The 20,818-nt window shown below is 44.6% G+C and overlaps 1 protein-coding gene and 1 non-coding gene across 21 annotated transcripts in view; one reads left to right on the top strand and one right to left on the bottom strand.

Annotated features, from left to right (window-relative positions):
• Positions 1–20,818, bottom strand: part of SVIL (supervillin) — a 231,358-nt gene that overhangs the window by 21,106 nt on the left and 189,434 nt on the right. For all 20 annotated transcript variants that reach the window (XM_053225459.1, XM_053225463.1, XM_053225462.1 and 17 more), the window contains 10 exons: positions 12,977–13,124; positions 10,873–10,962; positions 10,696–10,782; positions 9,227–9,404; positions 6,724–6,896; positions 5,054–5,209; positions 3,469–3,605; positions 2,748–2,895; positions 2,483–2,628; positions 708–883 (listed from right to left, as the gene is read on the bottom strand). In XM_053225459.1, the coding sequence (XP_053081434.1) occupies positions 708–883; positions 2,483–2,628; positions 2,748–2,895; positions 3,469–3,605; positions 5,054–5,209; positions 6,724–6,896; positions 9,227–9,404; positions 10,696–10,782; positions 10,873–10,962; positions 12,977–13,124 (1,439 nt within the window). The remainder of the gene's footprint in view (positions 1–707; positions 884–2,482; positions 2,629–2,747; positions 2,896–3,468; positions 3,606–5,053; positions 5,210–6,723; positions 6,897–9,226; positions 9,405–10,695; positions 10,783–10,872; positions 10,963–12,976; positions 13,125–20,818) is intronic.
• Positions 19,471–19,577, top strand: LOC113603763 (U6 spliceosomal RNA). Its single transcript, XR_003425450.1, has one exon. It is a non-coding gene; the product is annotated as a U6 spliceosomal RNA (small nuclear RNA).

The raw sequence follows: 20,818 nt of genomic DNA, 5'->3' as shown, positions 1-20,818 counted from the left end.
AAAATTATTTTTTTTTTAATGTTTGTTTATTTTTGAGAGAGTGTGAGCGGGGGAGGGGCAGAGAGAGGTGGGGACAGAGGATCTGAAGCAGGCTCTGCACTGACGAGGGGCTCGAACTCAGGAGCCATGAGATCATGACCTGAGCTGAAGTTGGACGCTTAACCGACTAAGCCATCCAGGCATCCCCAAAATTACTTTTTTAAAATAGTCCAGTACACTGTAGGAAATATTAAAATTACAGTCATTATTTCAGTACACTCTCTGTCCCCTCACTCTCTGTCCCCCAAAAGGCATAAACGTCATCTACTGCCAAACATATGGTAAATCGTGGAAGCTACGCTGGAAAGGTGTGAAATGAGAAGGAAAAATGTTGCTTTTGCCCCTTCAGATCCGTGGCTGAATTCCAGATCCTGGGAAGCTTTTCAGATCAGCATGTAATTTGCTTAAACAATTGCTACTCATCTGCCAGGGCAGCACCTGGAAGACTGCAGGTGGGAACAATTTGCGTGCCTCCAGACACAGACTAGAATGCAGCGTCCATATTTCTGTTGCAGTTAGGCGAGAGCTAAAAGAAATGCTCTTTTTGTGAATATACAGGGTACCGCCTGCAGTCAGTTATGAAAAGGAAAGCCTTTGGAGAGCCACAGTAGGTGAGCACAATGGGAATCCCCTGGCCCTTCCCCACCATCAGCAGATGCCCGGAATACCTGGGAATAAGCGGATTGCACTCTCCAGGGTCCAGGGGGTTGATGTCACAGTTCTCGTAATCAAAGGTGCCATTCCATAAATGCTTTGCCAGCTGGAAAGCTATTTTCCGTTGTGCTAACGTGACTTCTTTTCCATGCCACACATACACTTCACTACCAAAATCAAACACCAGTACCTGGGGAAACGGCACAGAAGATGTGGTTAATGTCAAAGCCATGCTCCCGATGAACCACGGTCTCTGAGGACACTGAGTTGAGCAGGTGAGGATACAAACCCTAATGGAGCCATCAGTGCAAACATAAAAAGATCCAGGGGTGGACCAGCTGGCTCTGCCCTGCTCCCCTAGTCTCTACCCTGCAGGTGGGATTTCCATCTTGTCCTGAACTCTCCAACTCTGTAACACCCCTCATTCATAAAAACAGTTATTTGGCTATGACTTCCTATCTTCTTTTCTTCTTCCTTGTCTCCCTCCTTTGTTCATTCATTCACTTAGCATATATACAGGCCTTCTCACATGCCAGGCACTGAGGACCAGTGAGGTCTTCTCTCCTCTGTTCAGTTCCAACACCCTCAAAGGGAGAGACCATATCATACTTATGTTTACAGTAGGGATTTACGAAGTGTTTGCTGAATGAATACGTGAATGTAATGCTATTTCTTCTTTCCATGCCTTTGGCTTATTCTATTCTTTCTTCCTAGAATAATTTCCTCCTTCATGTCCAGCCATCCAAATCCTACTCAACTCCCAACCAGGCTCAATTTCACCTTCTCTTTAAAATTACTCCTGATTATTTCTTCCCTGTGATTTTTGTTCTCATTTAAATGCCCGTATATATCACACACTCCATCTAGGTGTGGATTACATCCTTTCTAGTACTCCTCTATTCAATGAAACTTAAGGTTCTTTTGTGTCTTCCACTTTTTTCTCAACATGTGCAATACAGAAGGGTAATGCCAATGTATGTACTTAGTAAATATTTCCCAACGTGAGAGAAAAAATCTAGTACATCACTTGGCAAACCCAAATTATATATACATGCATCTGTTATTCCTGAAACTTCAAGACTGCAAAAATATAATGTTCATAGATAAGCAAGAGATAGGGCTAAGGAGTATTTACATTTTATTCCCTGTTTATATTGAGATATAACTGACATATGGCACAGCATAAGTTTAAGGTATAAGGCATAATGACTTGACTTATATAAACTGTGAAATGATGACCACAATAAGTTAACATCCAGCACCTCATACAGATACAAAAGGAAAAAAATACAAAAAGAAAATATGAGAAAAAAGGAAAAAAATTACATTTTGCCTAAAACAGAAAAGGCTTCAATGCTCCATGACCCCTCTGAACAATATTCTGAATTCTATATTTGTATTTAACATGGCACCAGTGGTTTGAATTCACAAGTAAATATCCCTTAAAAATATGCCACTGTTCAGGGCGCCTGGGTAGCTCAGTCAGTTAAGCGCCTCTTATTTCGGCTCAGGTCATGATCCCAGGGTTCGTGAGTTCAAGCGTCGCGTCGGACTCTGTGCTGACGGTGCGGATCCTGCTTGGGATTCTTCCTCCCTCTCTCTGCCCCTCCCTGACTTGTGTTCTGTCTCTCAAAATAAATAAATAAAAACTTAAAAATAAATAAATAAATGTCACTGTTCAACAACAGGCACTAACACTGGCCAGCGCATATCGGGCGCTTACTATCCATTTTATTGGGCAGCCCCGCGCAAAGGGTTTCTCAGTGAGGGTGATGCCTGGGCACTGTACCTCTTTTGACTGTAGAAGGGAGCACTTTGGAATTTTCCCCCAGTAGTCGTCATCAGGAACAAGTTTGTCATCCATCAGACGGTAAATGCAGTTTGTTTCAATTATGGCTGTCTCATAAAGTTCGTCTTCTTTTGGGTCTCCGGCGGCTTTGGGAGGAGAACAATAAGACAGTCTGACATTTTACCCTGAAAAGTGGCTGGTTTAGAAGAACGAAGTAGGGGGGAAGAAAAGTCTCGTGATTCTCTGAAATACAGTAAACTCTTACACTGGTAACTGGTTTGGCCACCCAGAAGCTTCCAGAAGTCTTTGGCTGCATGAGTGTGTGTATTAATTCCTTCTTCGATAGTTTGGATATAAGTAGCTCTACAACCAAGTTCCCTCTTTGTCTGAATTAAACCCGCAAGTTCTGAGGCCTGGAAAAAAGGAGGAACACAGTTACCTGGGTAGACAAGCCTGTGGCTAGGGTGGAGGGGAGAAATGGTGTGTCTGCAAGGAAAACCAGGTGACCACAGGGGCTGCAGGCTCTGGTTGTTGGCTATTTTCGGCAAGGTGGAGAAAACATACGGGGGGTACAATTCTCTAGAGCAACAGCTCTTTGTTTTCAAATCTAAGAGACGGCTTGTGGAGTTTTTGATAAATGCCCATTCTCTGGGCTTCTCTCCAGGAGATGCTCATTCAGTAAGTCTGAGGTAGCATTTCATAGATACCTGGGACAAACAGCTTTGAAGTGATACGCCAGTTCCTTTCACACGGAATAGGACTTAAAATCTGGCAGGAGGGCCAGAATCCTTCCAAAACATCCCACTCAAGCAAATACCTAATGATTACTTGTTTGAGAGACATTCAGCAAAAGAAATACTACCCATCCCTTCTCACTCGATTTCGCATCTGAGAAGCCCTTGTAATGATCTAGCAACTGTGGAACATTCTATCGGGCGTGCACAGGAGATGCTTAATGGAACAGTTTTTATTTTTCAGATACCAACCTTTGCCTTTTCTATGACATTTGCAAACTCTCCTACCCACAGGAAGCAGTGATGGGGAGAGAGCAGGAGGAAGCAGTCCCCGCTGTTGAGCGATGAAGCTCGAGGTTCAACCAGTCGTGTCTGCACGTGTCTTCTTCCTGTAAGGTGGGAGGCAAAGAGTCACCATCTTCCCAGACAGGAGACCTCTCCAAGCCACAGGAAGGACCAGGAAGCACCTCTGCTACAGACTTTTGCAATTCTAAAGACTCTTGTCTACCAATACCAGTTCCGTGATGCGGGCTGGTGGAAGGGGGCTTCGAATGTTGGCCTTACAGGTTACTCTCCCTTGCCAGTGTTAGGACACCCGCTGGCGTCCTTTTACAGCAAGTGTGTGGATTAATCAAGTTCCCTCCTCCAGGAAAGTTAGCAAACACGTTCCTTTTCCCTCTGTAACTCCTCTCCCCGTCTCTTTCTCTTGGCGTGGCCCACCTCCTACATTTCATACCCTCTGCCAGCCGTGCTGCAGGTGAGGACATGCCTTCACACAGCATCTTCCTCCTGGGGGCTTTCATGCCACACCGAGGGCAGTCTTAGTGGGGATCAGCTAGGAGGGAAGCACTGCTTTGTGCTGCTTTCCACACCTTCTCCTGAGTGGCCGTTGATTTAGACCTTTCCACAGTCACACGGACAGTGCTGTCTCTGGGTCAGAACTTGGGAAAAGAGGGTTATTTGTGCTTGTGGCATGTCCTCCGAATGCACTGAAAAGGCCGGTGCAGAAACACACGGGACACCCTCAGTGAAGGGTATTTTGTCCATCCTCCCCTCGCTGATTACTCTAGCAGTAATTGTCCCTCCTCCTAGCCTGCAGCTTCTCTGGTTGTCTCCCTTGCCAGTGACAGAGGGGGTGTTGGAGTGGAATCCTGGTCGCCCTCACTTGCCTCTGCTGTCCCTGGATTCCTTCTCCAAGAACCTGTGTCTCTCCTTCTGGCCCACGCTGACGTTGCTTACCTCAGCCAGGAGAACTGAGTGGAGAGAGCCACCACGAAGGCTGAAGGGGCATCTGGAGCTGTGTGACAGTGCGGAGGCGGGGCTCACGGGGCTAGGGGAGGCAGCAGCAGAAGCTGAGCTTCTAGAATGGGAGAGACCTGGGGGCAAATCCAGCCCTGCTACTCGACAGCGGCTGTGACCCCAATCAGGTCACTAACCTCTCGAAGTCTCAGTGGACAGAGTATCTCCCACCTCAAGGAATCTTGAGGACCTCAAAGAGCATGCGTTCCCTTCTGTTTACGGTCAGGACTCCTGACGTCACCAGACTAAAACCCCCAGTCAACGTGCGATTCCTCTGTGCTGCTTTTATTCATTTATTTATTTTTTTTAAGTGATTTTTAATTTTTTTTTTTGTCTTTATTTATTTTTGAGAGAGAGAGAGACAAAGTGTGAGCAGGGGAGGAGCAGAGAGAGAGGTAGACACGGAATCTGAAGCAGGCTCCAGGCTCCGAGCTGTCAGCTCTAACTCACGAACTGTGAGATCATGACCTGAGCTGAAGCCGGACGCTCAACTGACTGAGCCACCCAGGCACCCCTCCTCTGTGCTGCTCTTAAATACCTTTAATCTGTAACAGCATCAGCTTCTTGTAGGGCACCGCGCTGTTGTTGGAATTCTGTTCGGTCAGGTTGACGCTCCGCAGGCTGACGTTGCTGAAGTTTTCTTTACTGGCTAAACCTGCCAGGGTGACTTCTGAGAAGTTGGAGTTGGAGGACACTGGGAGGGTTGAATAAGGAAACAGTGTGGGGGTGGGGCGTGGGGGAGCAAGATGGGCAGGTGAAACGTCAATGTTTACAATCAGAGATTCAGAACCGACTACCTTTCTCTTTGAAACTTAATCCTGCGGGGGAGAACGTGCCCGGGTTTGGTTGCCTATGCAGTTGGGTGTTGAGGCACCATACCAGGGTTTAACCCTGTATTGGAGTAGACACACGTCACACCTCGCCTTGCAGAGAGACAAGAATTGAGAGACAACGTGGACCAACTGCTGTACTATAAAATCAGGAGCTGGACTCGTGTGTTGCACTTCCACTGAAAGCTGTTATAACTCCTAACAATCTTTAGATGTTAATGCAAATGCACCCCAAGGAAAACCACGAGACGTATTTTAACAAAAGTCTCTATACATAGGCACTCTGTAGGGATGGCTTAGTCCTAATCTTTCTCCTGGAGGCAAAATGATCAATTAGCTGATCTCCTGAGGTCTTCCACCCCAGGATTAAGACCATAATAACAAGATGCTGGGTTTTCCATGGCACCAACAGATGTGTACGTGACATGTGTCTATCGTCACAAAGCTATCCCCAAGCCCCTGAGAGTGGAGGTAGAGGAAACGTACCTAAAGTTTGTGCCAGCAAGCCTTTATTTCTTTAACCGATTGTTTAAAAAAAAAAAAAAGCGTATGTGCTAGAGAGAAATTCAGCAAATTGTTTTGCTGGGATTAGTCATATGGCTGGGATATGTTCTCTTAGTCAATCAGTTACAACGAAAAGACTCAACCCTTTTGTGTAAATACTGAGTCTCTAAGAAAAACGTTAGGAAGTAGGTTCATGAGTGCTGAAGGAAAATAACAATTATAGCAAAAATATTCAAGCTGGCAAGACTGTGTATGCCATTAGCTCCACCAAGAAAACCACTGTTTCAGAACTATGGAAGCCCATGTTACCAGGCTGAGCAAAGCGGAGCGTGGAGCTCCTCCCTCCCATTCACTGCCTCCACCCCCAAGCCCCGGCGCTACCCAACTCACACCCCCAGCTCCGAGGCTCCTGACAGAAGCAATCTGGAAAGCATTGTTTTATGCGTTTAATAATATGAAAATCTAGGATTAGGAAAAGCAGCAGTTTGGGATGTTTTCTCACGAGAGATCAAATGATTTGCTCTTGAGCAAGATTAAGTGGGGAGTGACTATGTTTGGGCTCTGCAGAGCTGAAAATGGGCTCAATTACAAAGCCCAGAAACGTCCTTTTCCAATCTCTTGAAAGAAAAGTCAACCAAGCAGGATAATTTAAGTTAACCAAGGGAACAGATGCTCCACGCTGTTAGAATTTCTGGGAAAAGCCTTTAAATTCCAGGCAGGTGTGCACAGCACATGTGTGTGCAAACTTACTCATTTTTATGTGACGAGTGTCTTTTGAGCACATTATTGGCCTTAGCAAGGCAGAAAGAGAGGATTCAAATCACCTAATCACCAGTTCCGAAGCAGGGGTAGGGTGGTGGTTCCACATACTCACTCTTTTCTACTTTCATCCGCTTTGACTCCATGAAGGCAACGTTTAATCTCTGCTCCGTGTATTCCTGAAGGAGATCTTCTCTGGCTGCCAGCATTTTCAACGGATTTTTGGAAGCCTGAACCCGGCGCTTGGGCCTCACTGCGCGCTTGTGCTCGGCCACAGAGGAGGTCAACCTGGGGAGCAAAGTGGAGCTGTGCCCTCGGTCTGCGTATCATCCACACCTGGTTTATTTGGGGGTCTCTGACCCGAAGCGACGGTCTCTGCAATGTCACTTCCTGATTTTGTTGTAAGTCTTACAACTCCCCCTCCTGCCCGCCACTCCCCGACATGGAGACAGAATCTTGGAGATGGAGATTGATCCAAAATCCCAGAGGCTCTCCCCACACCGCGCCCTGTGGTCTCTGCCTGGGGGCACGTCTGGTGCCTCATGGGGCAACTCATTCCATTACTCGATGGCTCTGAAGGGTGGGAAGTTCTTCCCCACCCTCATCAAACCCACGGACTCTTCCTAATATTCCCGTTGGAATATTACACATATGTACTTCTGTCCCTGGCGAGCCCTTCAGGGATTTACAGCCAGCCCTTGCTTCTCGACTTAATTCTCTTTCCTCCATACTAAACTTTCTCTTGACACAACAGTTTTCCAGTTTCCTTATGAACCCACCCCCTGCCCTTAACTAGCCTCCTCTCAGCCCTTTGCGCCTTTCTGAAAAATAACCACAACTTTGAAGAGTATGTTGAAATAAAGTAAGCCCACGAAACCAACTGTAACCGCCATACACACACTCAGCTCTCTGGGGCAGAGCAGACACGGGGAGGTGGGTGGGCCAGTCACACGGTTTCCTAACAGATTCTGCTGCTGCTCTCGACTTCGAACTGCACGGTCTCTGTGCTATCGTATAACATATAATATCGTCTTCTGTGTGTGTGTGCATAAACGTAGATGTATATATGTTTATATATAATGACTTAAGCAGTGACATTTGGGATGGGAGAAGATGAGAAATGGTTAAATAGCCAGGTGTGCAAATACGTAAAATATCATTTAAAGGTGGGAAATGGAAAATTCTTCATTTAAAAAAATGTTTAAGCTCATTTATTTTGAGAGACAGAGAGACAGAGAGAGAGAGAGAGAGAGAGAACGCAGATGTGTGCGTGAGTGGGGGAGGGACAAAGAGAGAGGGAGAGAGAATCCCACGCAGGCTCTGAGCTGCCAGCGCAGAGCCCGACATGGGGCTCGAACCGATGAACCGTGAGATCGTGACCTGATCTGAAATTAAGACTCGACCCAACTACTGAACCACCCATGTGCCCATTCATTTTTTTCTTAAGATAGAAAAAACTGACAAAATGGAAATATGCAACAAATGCATCAGGAGCAGCTTAAGGAAAAATGTAGGATAACCACACAGACTTCTAGAAGAGACTGTCACTCTGACAATCTGTGGGGAAGAGACAGATGTGGTCGGTAGCTGTGGGCTTAGCCTGGCCAGCATATATGGTCCCTGGTTTCCGATAAGAGTACCTGGATTCTGGCTCTGGCTCTGAAGGGCATCCAGAGACCAGCTCTGGGGCACCTGGCATCTTCCCGTCCCTTGGCCACAATGACCACTGTAGGGCTGGGCTCAGACCCTAGAAAATCAAGCCTGGAACCTGTGCTGGAAGGAACAACTGGGAAGAGAAGCAGCCTATGCTGGGGTGGCCATGGAGCCGAAAATTCCACAGCTGGGGTGGGCCACTCCCGCAACGCGGTGATAGCTTGGCTGGAGCAAAGCAGCCCCATGGAAAATGGAAAAGAGAGAGACTTCCTTCTGAGGAGCCTCTGGAACCCGAGTTCACACCTGCACTTTTCAGCGAGTGAACCCGTAAATCCCTCCACACCTTTCTTTTGCCACAGTCAGTTTGACTTGGGCTTCTTTCTGGCACCTGCAGTGAAGGAATCCTAACACCATACCTGCTTTCCTGAGGTGGGTTAGCCATGATCCTGTGTGAAAAGAAACCCTTGGACATCAGAGAGAAGACTGTCGGGCCTATTAATTTCATAAATTATTGTAAGTTAAATAACACACTTTACTGATGTTCTAGTTAGTTGTATGAGTTTGAGCCCATGTGATCCAAAATTTTTTCAGAGCGAGGAGTAAGTGAAAGGTATAGAAATCTTTGCTAAATTGAGGGGTGGGGGCAGTATCTAAAAATCGGCAAAACAAGAATCAGTTATGTAACAAATCCAGTGAGATTATTTTTAACGGGCCAGAGCAAACATGTGTGGCACACACTGTGTATGCCAGATCTCCTGCCTGGGCGCACATTCACTCTGGAGCGCCCGTGTTTTCCCTACCCCACGGTGCCACATGGCTGGCTCTGGAGAATGATAATTTGGCTGTAATGAGTTCTAGTCGTAGAAGGAGATACAGTGAGAGAAGATCCTCGTGGAAGTGCTGTGTGAAGGCCGAGGTAGGAATCCGATCTCTGTGGGTGAAAGATAGAAACTAAAATAACTCACTTAGGGGCGTAAGGGTCGAAAATGACATCGAAGTCCTCGTCCAGCTCCACGGGGCTTCTCGGTAGAGTGTAGTCCATGCTGCGGTAAAACCTGGCAAAGGTTTCGTCATCGTCCAACTTCATCACCTCTTTAACAGATTTGCCGGTGACTGTGAGTACAGTTTCCTGCATCCCACCAACTATGAACAAGTGCAGCAAATAAATGACGTCAGATTCGTGTAAAAACACTACTCCAACTACGCCTCCCGATAGCTTAAAAATGATTCCCCCCACCCACGTTCCAGGAGTGGAGAAACATGGTAGTGATGCCCAGGGCTCTGTGGATGCTTCCTGGGCCTTATTGGACTTGTTGTGAGAGGACTTCTCGTCTGAAAACAGCTGGCACCATGAGAGAGGTAGGAGGCAGGTACTTGTTCCTTTTGCTACTGGAGGCAGAGCCAGCCTCGGCCTAATTCTAGATCAGGAATCAGTAAAAACTTTTTCTGTAAAGGGTCACGTAGTAAATATTTCTGGCTCTGCATGGGAGGCTATATGATGTGTTGCATGCATCAGCTCTGCTGTGCAAAAGTGACTGCTGACAATACATGAACAAATGAGCATGCTTTCATTCCAATAAAACTTCAGGAACAAAAACAGGTGGAAAGCTGGATTAGTTTACTGACCCCTGGGCTAGATCACAGTCACAGATACATAGTAAGCTTTGAGTTGTTTGAATGTCTTGCCTTGCCAGTTTAGTTATTACATTACACTTTTATGTTTCTGGTATAAAGTGCTTTTCTGTATTATTTCCAACCTATTAGGGGGTCACTGTCAATAGTAGTGACTCCTAGTGCTTAGTATTTGATCAGTTTCAAGTACTGGACATTTTTATTAAGAGATGAGGCTATTTCTGCATATTATGCTTTTACTTTGTATACTTCATGAACTTCTGTATTGAAATATTCAACATTTATGCAGAAATCACTTGCAATAAGATATGTCAGCTGCTACCTTATTAGAAACTGATATATACTATTTAAATTCCATCAGGCCTAAGATCATGTCGATTTTGTGTAATACCTGCTTTCAAGTATAAGAGCCACATTACCAAGTTCACAGTCCTGACTGGATGACATCCCAAAGATTGAGACTCAGAGCCAACCTTATTGGGGGTCCCCAATCTAGTACATTATGAAGTGAATCAGACCTTGGTAACCCAATCATTCTTGACTTCCTTTTTAACATGATAAGAAAGATCATGCTTTCGCTATTAATTGATGAAGTCAAGTCGAAAGAAGACAATTTAGCTGAGAAGAAGCAGCAATCAGATTTGTGATTTGGAGATTTTGAGAGAGGAGCAGGGTTTTTTTTTTTTTTTTTTTTTTTTTTTTTTTTTTTTTTTTTAGGTTTCCTTAGCTGCTCATTGAAATCTGCACCACAGAGTGTTCTAAGCATGAAAACCGAAGCTTCCCTCCAGCTTCTGGTATGTACCTTTGTTATTCAGCCTTCTTAGAAAGGTTTCCAGTCTGTCCAACTTCAGGTCCGATTCCAACTGCATGTCTGGTCTGGCTTCGATATCTAGGCAAGTGGAAACCATCCATGAGAGGTGCAACTCACACTCTTCTGATCTGAGACCCACCGGTACAACTGGGTACCTCAGTGACTTACCTTCCAAGGGTTTAGACACTGGCGTGGTGCCCCTCGTTTTATTGCAAATAGGAGATGCCACTGGAGTTATGGCAGTGGGTGATGCCAAACCTGTAGAACATCAAAGGGGCGATTTAGTATCTCTGGATCATTTCTGGAGATTCCCAGGACCCTGCTGGCTATTAGTCCCAATGTAGATTTTACACTTCTAGAACTTACACACATGCGCGAATGTGCACGCACGTGTACATTCGGCAGGTGCCATGACTATGTAGGACCACTGCAAATGTGGATAGAATTTTATAGTTTCTAGGGACTAGACTAGGTGAGAAGCTACTACAATGAGGACATGTGAGAACATATGCCCATAATCTGTAAATGGAATAAGAGTGTACAAGAGGCATCAGAATATACTTGAACAAACGGAGTGGTGGGTTCTGAAGCCCCTTTGAGGCGGTGGAGGTGGTTCAAGAGGAAGTATATCTGCACCGTGTCCCATAGAAGAAGTGGAGAAAGGGCTGTGTCACAGTAGCGGGCTCGTGGCCCCTCACACTGGAGTTTTCCCGCAGGCGGGGATGCAGTGGGGGCAGTGTGGCCTTTGCGGCATCCTTCGGAGTGTGATTTTATTGAGCAATAGCCCAAGGAGTGCTAACCTTTTAGAAGAAAGACACAGAAGAGGTTACACTTAAATTGATTTATGATTGTTGGAGGGTCACATCCATCTGGGGTGTGGCTGGGAACTAGCGATATGCTTTCACATCTATTTACCAAGAAGCAGAGTGGGGAATCTTTTAAGAGTGTAAAGGTGGGGCACCTGGGTGGCTCAGCCGGTTAAGCATCCAACTTCGGCTCAGGTCATGATCTCATGGTTTGTGAGTTCAAGCCCCACATTGGGCTCTGCACTGGCAGTATGGAGCCTGCTTAGGATTCTCTCTCTCTCTGCCCCTTCCCCACTCTAACTCTAGCTCAAAAAAAAAAAAAATACATATGTATATATATAAAATATATAACTAGCTCCAAGATAAACTATACATATATACACACACATATGTACATATGTGTGTGTGTGTGTGTGTGTGTGTGTGTATGGTGTAAAGGATGAAAGAAAGAGATTCCAGCACAGAGAAGGTATCTGGTTGGGACAAGAAACCTTAATAAAGGCAAAGATAAGCACTTTGTTCCTCGCCTAGGTAGAAGGGATTGATAAGGAAAGGAACCAGTGCATTTACGAAGAACAGAATGAAATGTTAATGTTCACAGTATTCACTTGTAATAAATATGAAATCATCAGATGACATTGCCCTTTCAGCACCCCTCAGAGAACCACATCTGGAGAATACGTAACTAGGTGCCTGTCGCTTACAAGGAAAAATGAATGAATGAATTGCTCTGCTCCTTCCTCCTGTTAGCTGGAGAGGGATGTGGAACAGCATAAAACTTTCAATGAAAAATACTGCAATGTAGTTTAAAGTTTCAGTCTTAGGTGATATTCTAAAAGTATTTCTCGGCAGGTACCTGTATTTGCTTGATGATGTCAATAAAAATTTAAAAATTTACTTCAATAACCCGACCTGCTGAAGGTTTCTATCAGCGAGGAAGCAAACGTTCTTGAGAGATAATAAAGTAAAAGTTGGTATCACAGGCAGTACAGGTGCAGCTCGCCATCACCTACTAACAGGATGCACAGGAGAGGGAAGAGTCCCTTAGCACAGAGATCACGGATGCTGAAGGGAGCAGAGGGGCCCCAACTCCTGGAAACCTGGCCCTCTGCACCGTCGGGGCACCCCCTGCCATCTGTTCAGGCAGCCGCACAAGAGCTCCTAGCAGTGGGACATCTCTATCCCAACTAAAGACCAGGGTTTTTCCTTAGGAGGGAGGACATGTAAATTTAAATGACACCAATAAGTCAGCCAGAGAAAAGACAGAGATCATGTTTTCACTAGGATGTGGAATGTGAGAAACTTAACAGGAGACCACAGGGGAAAGGGAAGGGGAAAAATAGTTTAAAACAGAGAGGGAGGCAAACCATAAGAGACTCTTCAACACAGAGCACAAGCTGAGGGTTGATGCACACCCGAACCCACGCGCACACGCGGAGCATGTCCACCCCTCCCCCCGCTCTGACCTTTCTTCACCATCCTGCCGGCCACCGTGAACTGGGTGGAGTCGTTGGCTGCTCCCTTGCCTTTGGTCTTCCAGGCTTCTTCTCTCACAGTGATGAGGTGCTTCCTCTCTTCGATAGTCATCTGGCTCTCCCGACTTTCTGTGACCCGCTGTTTGTAAAGTGTACCGGGGAGGAAAGGGGAGAGGGAAATGACAGAGACGTGAATTTTAGCAGGTGGCATTGCGTGAGCCGAAAGTCAGGCAAACAAACAGGAGGGCTACACTCTCCACAGACGTCTGTCACTGTTCTATCGGAAACAGGTTTGGCTTCCCTACTTCCAGCTTGGGTCAGAGATCGCCATCAAGAACAATGAAAATTTAGGTTAAAACTGTGATTTTTCTTTTTTTTTTTTTTTCCCCCACTCGTTTGTTTGGAATACTGGAACACCAAAATGATACTTGGGAAAAATCAACAAAAATAGACTGTCTTCGTGCCATGAACTTCACAGGGTTTTAAAGTTGCTCTGTTCTGGGCCGCATAGGTGGCTCAGTCAGTTTGGTTAAGCGTCCGACTTGGGCTCAGGTCATTATCTCATTATCTCATGCGAGTTCGAGCCCCGCACCGGACTCTGTGACCAGTCAGAGCCTGGAGCCTGCTTCGGATTCTGTGTCTCCCTCTCTCTCTGCCCCTCCCCCACTCACACTCTGTCTCTCTCTCTCTCTCTCTCTCTCTCTCTCTCTCTCTCTCTCAAAAATAAACATTAAAACAATTATAAAGTTGGTATGTTTTACCTAGCTAAACTTGGCTGATTAGGAAATTTTATCCCTATATAGTTACAAAACGCATGGTCAATCCAGAAAATCTCATCCACTTGAGTTCATGAGGAACACGGTCAATTATGAAGGAGAGAAAGCTGATTAGGAATAAAGTATGCTACAAGAGGGTTTTCTGGAACTCAGCATGCTTTTTCTGAGACAACTATGTTACATGGGCAGCTAGGCAGTTCAGCCCATGAAAATGACTTTTAGGCCCTAGTATATCTGACATTGAGGATAAATTGTACTATAGACATAATCTACATATAGAAAAACATTTCCACCTAAAAAATATTTTCAAAAGCTTCTAACTGAAAGAAAGATACCTGCCTCTTTAGTTTCTAAGCCACTGGACTCATTTGGTCTGGGGGAAAGAGGCTTAGGGGGACCGAGGGAGGCCAGGAGAGGGGTCTCCAGAGAGGGGTGGGCTGAGATGAAGGGAAGCAGCAGAAGGCCGGGCTCAGGACACTCGGGGCCAGTGCAGGGGAAGGGGTCGGCCAGGGACAGAGGGTGTGGATGATGGTGGTGGAGGACACTGGGGTGGGAGGCCTTCCGTGGTGGTAGGACAGAGTTTGCTTTCCCTTCTCCTCCTCCGTGATGCTCTCCTCTCACTACCAAACCCCTCTCCGAGAGCGACTTGGAATTAGGGTCCTTGAGCGAATCATGAGTGGGAAAGTTCAAGAGAAGTGTCTTTAAATTTTTTTGACAATTTGTTTTGATAAAATTGGAAATGTATCCAGTGGCAGGGGGCACGGGCCGGGGAGAGAAGCAGGGGCAGGTGCTGTGGGAGCGAGTGTTGAGGAGGGCAGAGAGGAAAAGCCTCCTCCTAAGCAGAAGGAGCTTCCCTCGCTGGCTGTCCGCCCCAGGATGGCTCCCACGGCAGGGGTTCTAACACTGGCGTGGCCTCCTGGCTTTGTGCATTTGCTTTCACCTCAGCCTTTTCTCAGACCCGAGGTGTGCCCTTCCTGCCGGGGCCTTTGCTTGTAAGCTACAGATAAGCTTGCCTTAGCCTCTGCTGGCAGTCTCCCCAGCAACTCTTCCCTTGTGGGAAAACCAGGAGACCCCCGAGGGGCAGTATGTCAGATTCTGTCCCTCCACACAGCCCATCCCACTGTGGCCAATTAGCTTCCGTTAACTGACCAGCAGAAAATAACTTCCAGATTCATTCAGCAACAAAGCAGAGATGGGCACAGTTCATCCTCCTAAAACACTGGAATGATGGAGGTTGATGCAGGAGAGGGTTCCTTCCCTCCTGTCCAGAAAAGATGTACATAAAACCACATCTGCCCTGACAACATATGGTTTCAGCCATGAACATGGACTTGTCCAACATCTAGTTTGTGAATCTTTTACAGACGTCTTCTACAGAGCAATCACTGCCAGAAGGGATTTTGAGATCCTTGGTAATTTAGGTTAAAAAAAAAAAACACACCCTTTTCCTGAAGAGATAGGACAACTAAAAGCAATGCCTGATCCTGGCTTGGATCCTAGACGGGGTGGGGTGGGGGCTAAAAGGGACACGGTTGGGGTGGAGGGTGGGGGGGGGGAATGGACACAGTTGGAAATGGGCTGTGGATTAAACATTGCATCAGTGTTGAATGTCCTCATCTGGATCACATTACTGTGGTTATGGAAGTAAGCCAGACTGAGTATATGCCCCCAAATCTCATACATTGAAACCTAAGCCCCCGTGTGACATATTAGGAGGTGAGGCCTTTGGGAGGAGTTAGGTCATGAAGGTGGAGCCCTCCTGAAGAGGAGTAATGCCCTTATAAAGGACACCCCACAGAGCCCCCCTGCCCCTTCCACCATGTGAAGAGCAGATGGTCGTCCAAGAACCAGCAAGAGGGCTCTCAGTAGACACTGAATCTACTTGAACTTGATCTTGAACTTTCAGCTTCCAGAACTGTGAGAAATCAATTTCTGTTTATAAGCCACTCAGTATATAGTGTTAGGGTAGCCCAAACTATATATGATCATATACATGATACTATATATATATATATATATATATATATATATATATATATATATATATACATGATATATATATATCATGTATATGCATAGGAGACAGAAGGGGACAGGAGGAAGTCAGCAGTGGGGGCTGGGGTTGAGGGAGGAAAGGAGACATGAGTGGGGGCAGCCAGAAAGTGCCAACAGTTGGTGGCTTTGGTAAGGAGTAGATGACAGTGCCCTATCACAGTAACTTTTTTTTTTATCAGTTTTAAATTTTATCCAAGTAAAATATTATCCAAAAGTTAAAAAGCCTTTTCCTTCACTTTCCCACTCATGGCTGGGGGGATGACCCTCATTCCAAGGAAGTCTCTCAATCACATACCCTTATTAAATAAACTATGCCAGGAAGACCTCGTCAAAATTCAAAAAAGATAATACGTTTTCTTTGAAAATGAAGTTTCAGGAATGAATTTTAATCAAATCAATATAGCATTTGGCTTAAAGCGTTTTAAAAAAGCATATGAAGCACCAAGAAAGTTTGCTTCTCCAAAGACCCAGATATCACCAGTTCTGGTGAACTTGGTGACACATCTCCAAAGTCCTGGGTGTGGTTCATGACTCAAAAAAATGGCATCCCCGAATCAACAACTCCATCTCCCAAAGCGCTCAGATTCCCCTGGAGCTTCTGGAAGAACGTGGTGGATATGAGCCCTGGAATGATACAGCTGTTGTAGGACTTAAAGCTTCCAGCAGTTTGCCGTATCTTTATTATGGAGTATTTTTTTTCACTCCCTTCTCAATATTAAGATTAAATGTAAAAGCTTTTGCCTCTCTAAAAGTTTTATTTTAACTTTGCCAGTTATTGAAATTGGTTTAGGGTCCCTACTTGCTTTATCTGACTTCAGATGGCTCTAATGGGGTATACAGCTTATTGATTCACTGAAAAAATACAGTTTCTCAAAAGTTGCTATTAAACTTTGAACTCAAAATGTGAAAACAAGATACACATCTTTGTCCATTTACTTTTTTAGCTTTAAATTTCATTATTGTCTTGTCTTGGTTCTCCCTTCTAAGGTTTTTTCCTTGTTTAGAGAAGGGCGTAGTATTGTATCCTAATAAGTATTGTACCATTTTCCAGGCTTGTGTAGATTGACTGGAATAGTGAGAGAATTGGGGAAGAAAAGGAATAGAAGCCCACCTGCCTTGTCCTTCACTCTTTCAAATGCAGATCCCATGAAGGTGGTGCCCAGAGATGGAGACAGGGAGGGGAAGGAACAGTGTGTGTGTGTGTGTGTGTAGAAGGCAGTGTAACAAGTGAAACAGTTGGGAAGCAAGGCAGGTCTTAGGGATGGACAGAGATTTGGTAGGACACAGCTTGAAGTTATGTAAAGAGTCAATCTGCAAGAATGCTTTCAGGTTATGGCACTATTCTGTATACCTACTGAAAATGCCTAGTACAAATCTTCCCACATGTTGCTGACAGGTGATAACGGTAAGAAACAGATCTACCACGCTTTAATAGGATTACTACTCTCCCATTAACACAACTAGAGAGCTTCATGGTTAGGAAATACTGTGATCTGGCTTTTAAATTTTTATCTTATTCACATCTAGTTAAACTACAGTGTTGGAAGAAATTATAAGAGCACAGATGAAGTAGTAAAAATAAGGCAAAGTAACAAATCAGTACTTCTTGCTTTTAAAAAATGCTATCACCATTTCGAATTCTGTGTACCGTTAAAAGAAATATGACTTTGCCCCCTCCTTTGGTGATTTCAGTACCTCATTAGCACATGCAGCCTCAAGTGGCCTGAACAAAATATGAAAAAGACCACAACTAGGCTTAGACCTCAAAGTAACCATAACGTGGTCTTGCCACATCTACCAGGGACTAAGATGAAGGGAGGGGAATACAGGGAAATCTTATTCTGGTACAGTTGGGAGGCATGTGAGGAAGAAGGAAATGTGTGTTAAAGCCCAACAAAGAGACAAACAGTCCATTTAGACAGAACGTGTGTGCTGTTGTAATGCTCTGTTTTCTTTTCTGAGCCTCTGCATTAGTGAACACAGATACCAGGACTGCAGGAGGAAAGGAGTCTCAGAGAACACTGATGAGCTAATGCTAAAAGGTTGGTACATAAAATACTTATCTGGGAAAGTTGTCAAGATACAAAAATATAGATTTTTTAAGCCTATTTTAATGTTGAAGTGATTAAACATAAACTACCTGTGGTAAATGGCATTTTTCTTAAAACTTAAAAATATATGGAGAGATATCCCATGTTCATGGATTGGAAGCTGCAATATTGTCAAGATGCGAGTTCTTTCCAACTCCTTACAGATGCCAGTTCTTCCTACAATTTGGTACAATTTCAATAAAAATCCCAGCAAGTCACCTTGTGGATACTGACGAACTGATTCTAAAGTTTATATGGAGAGGGAAAAGATCCAAAATAGCCAATACGATATTGAAGGAGAAGAATGAAGTTGGAGGACTGACCCTACCTGATTTTAAGATTTACTGTAAAGTTACAGTAATCAAGAAAAAACCAAACAAATAGATCAATCCCACCTGGGTGGCTCAGTTGATAAGCATGTGATTCTTGACTTTGGCTCAGGTCATGATCTCACAGTTTGTGGGTTCAAGCCCCACATCGGGCTCTTTGCTGACAGCATGGAGCCTGCTTGGGATTCTGTCTCCCTCTTTCTCTGCCCTTTCCTCACTTGCTCTCTATCTCTCTCTCTCTCAAAAAAAAAGGGGGGGGGGAGGGAAAGAGCCCAGAAATACATTCATACACATATACTCAACTAATCTGTGAAAAGTCCAAGGCAATACAGTGAACATAAGACAGTCTTTTCAACAAGTGGTGCTAGAACAACTGGACATCCACATGAAACTAAAAAAAAAAAAAAAGAAAAGAAAAAGAACAAGAATCTAGACACAGACTTTACATCCTTCACAAAAATTAACTCAAGATGAATCATAAATCTAAATGTAAAATGCCAAACTATAAACTTTGTAGAAGATAACATAGAAGAAAACTCTAGATGACCTTGAATTCAATGATGACTTTCTAGATGTAACACTAATGAAAGAATTGATAAACTGAAATTCACTGAAATGAAAAAGCCTTTGCTCTGTGAAAGCCACTGTCAAGAGAATGAGAAGACAAGCCACAGACTGAGAAAAAAATATCTTCAAAAGACACATCTGATAAAGAAATGTCATCCAAAAATATACAAAGAACTCTTAACACTCAACAATAAGAAAACAACCGATTAAAAGATGGGCAAAGATCGGAACAGACATCTCACCAAAGAAGATCTATGGGTGGCACACAAGCATATGAAAAGGTGTTCCAAATCATATGTCATTGCGACACGTCATTGCAAATTCAGACACCTGTGAGATACCACCACACACCCATCAGAATGGCCAAAATCCAGAACACTGACAAGAGCAAGTGCAGCAACAGGAACTCTGGGGTTTTTTTCGCTGGTGGGAATGCAAACTTGGGTACAGCCACTTTGTAAGACAGTCTGGCAGTTTCTCACAAAACTAAACATACTCTTACCATATGATCTAGCAACTGTGCTCCTTGATACCCAGATGAGTTGAAAATCTATAGCTACACAAAAACCTGCATATGGATATTTATAGCAGCTTTACTCATAATTGCCAAAACTTGGAAGCCACCAAGATGCCCTTCAGCAAGCAAATGGATAAATAAACCGTGGTACGTGCTCGCTTCGGCAGCACATGTACTAAAATTGGAACGATACACAGAAGTTAGCATGGCTCCTTGTGCAAGGATGACACACAGATTCGTGAAGTGTTCCATATTTGTAACCAAACAAACTGTGGTACATCCAGCGAGAATATTATTCAGGATTAAAAAGAAACAGGCTATCAAGTCATAAAAAGACATGGAGAAACTCAAATGCGTATTACAAAGTGAAAGAAGCCGGTCTGAAAAGGCTACCAACTCAATGATTCCAACGATATGACATTCTAAGAAAGACAAAAGCACAGAGACAGTAAAGAAATTGCCAAGGATTAGAGGGAGGGAGGTATAAACAGATGGAGTGCAGAGGTTTTTTAGGGCAGTGAAACTAGTCTATATGACACTGTAATCGATGATGGATATATGTCACTATGCATTTGTCAAAATCTAGAGAATGCACACCAAGGCCGAACCCAGATGTAAACTATGGACACTGGGCAATAATGACGTGTCAATGTAGGTTCAACCATTTTAACAAATGTACCACTCTAGTGTGGGATGTTGGTAGTGGGGAAGGCTATGTGTGTGTGGGGGGGGGCACAGAAGGTATATGGGAAATCTCCGTACTTTTGGCTCAATTTTGCTGTGAACCTAACACTCCTTAAAAAATAAAGTTTATTTAAGAAGTGCATAGATGTGTGTGTGTGTGTAATATACAAAATTTATATTTAAAGAGTTCAATGATACATCTTTTCTTTTAAAGTTTAATATGACTTATTTAGAAGAAACCATCCATCCCTGCTCCCCCTTAGTGACAGAACGGCAGGTTTGCTCCAGATTTCGGCCTGTCTTTTTGGGGTGGACAGTGCTGTCTGTGTGGGGCTGGCCTCTCACAGATCAGCATTCTCAACTCCAGAAGAGCCTAGGAGAGTTAAGGAAGAGGCTGCCTTGGGGAGAAAAATGGGCAGATTCCATTGTGAAGATGTCAAGATGTAGTATGAGGGCTCACCAGGCACCTCTCTCTGACAGCACTCTGTCCCTCTCGTATTTCCAATGAGGTCTTTGTGCCTCTCACTCAAAGACCTGTTTTGTCGTCACTAGTCCTAACGGAACAGTCTAGTATAGTCATGAGATTTTTAGATGGAGGACGCCTGAGAGGTCTGAAAGTCCCCATTCTGATGAGGAGACAGAGGCCCGCAGAGGGAAATGGCTAGGTAAGTTCCCTCAGACAGTTGGAGGCGAGAATCTTGGATTAGTGACAAAGCGGATGCAGGCACTTTTCACAGCTATTTGGACACCAGGGACATTCCAAGGGGAATAAAAACCAACCACTGGTATTTCTGGCTTTAAGCATCATCATGTAT

This window comes from Acinonyx jubatus, chromosome B4 (assembly GCF_027475565.1).
Source record: "Acinonyx jubatus isolate Ajub_Pintada_27869175 chromosome B4, VMU_Ajub_asm_v1.0, whole genome shotgun sequence".
NCBI lineage: Eukaryota > Metazoa > Chordata > Mammalia > Carnivora > Felidae > Acinonyx > Acinonyx jubatus.
The sequence above is the reverse complement of the archived record's forward strand: the minus strand, read 5'-3'. Positions and strand labels throughout refer to the sequence as shown.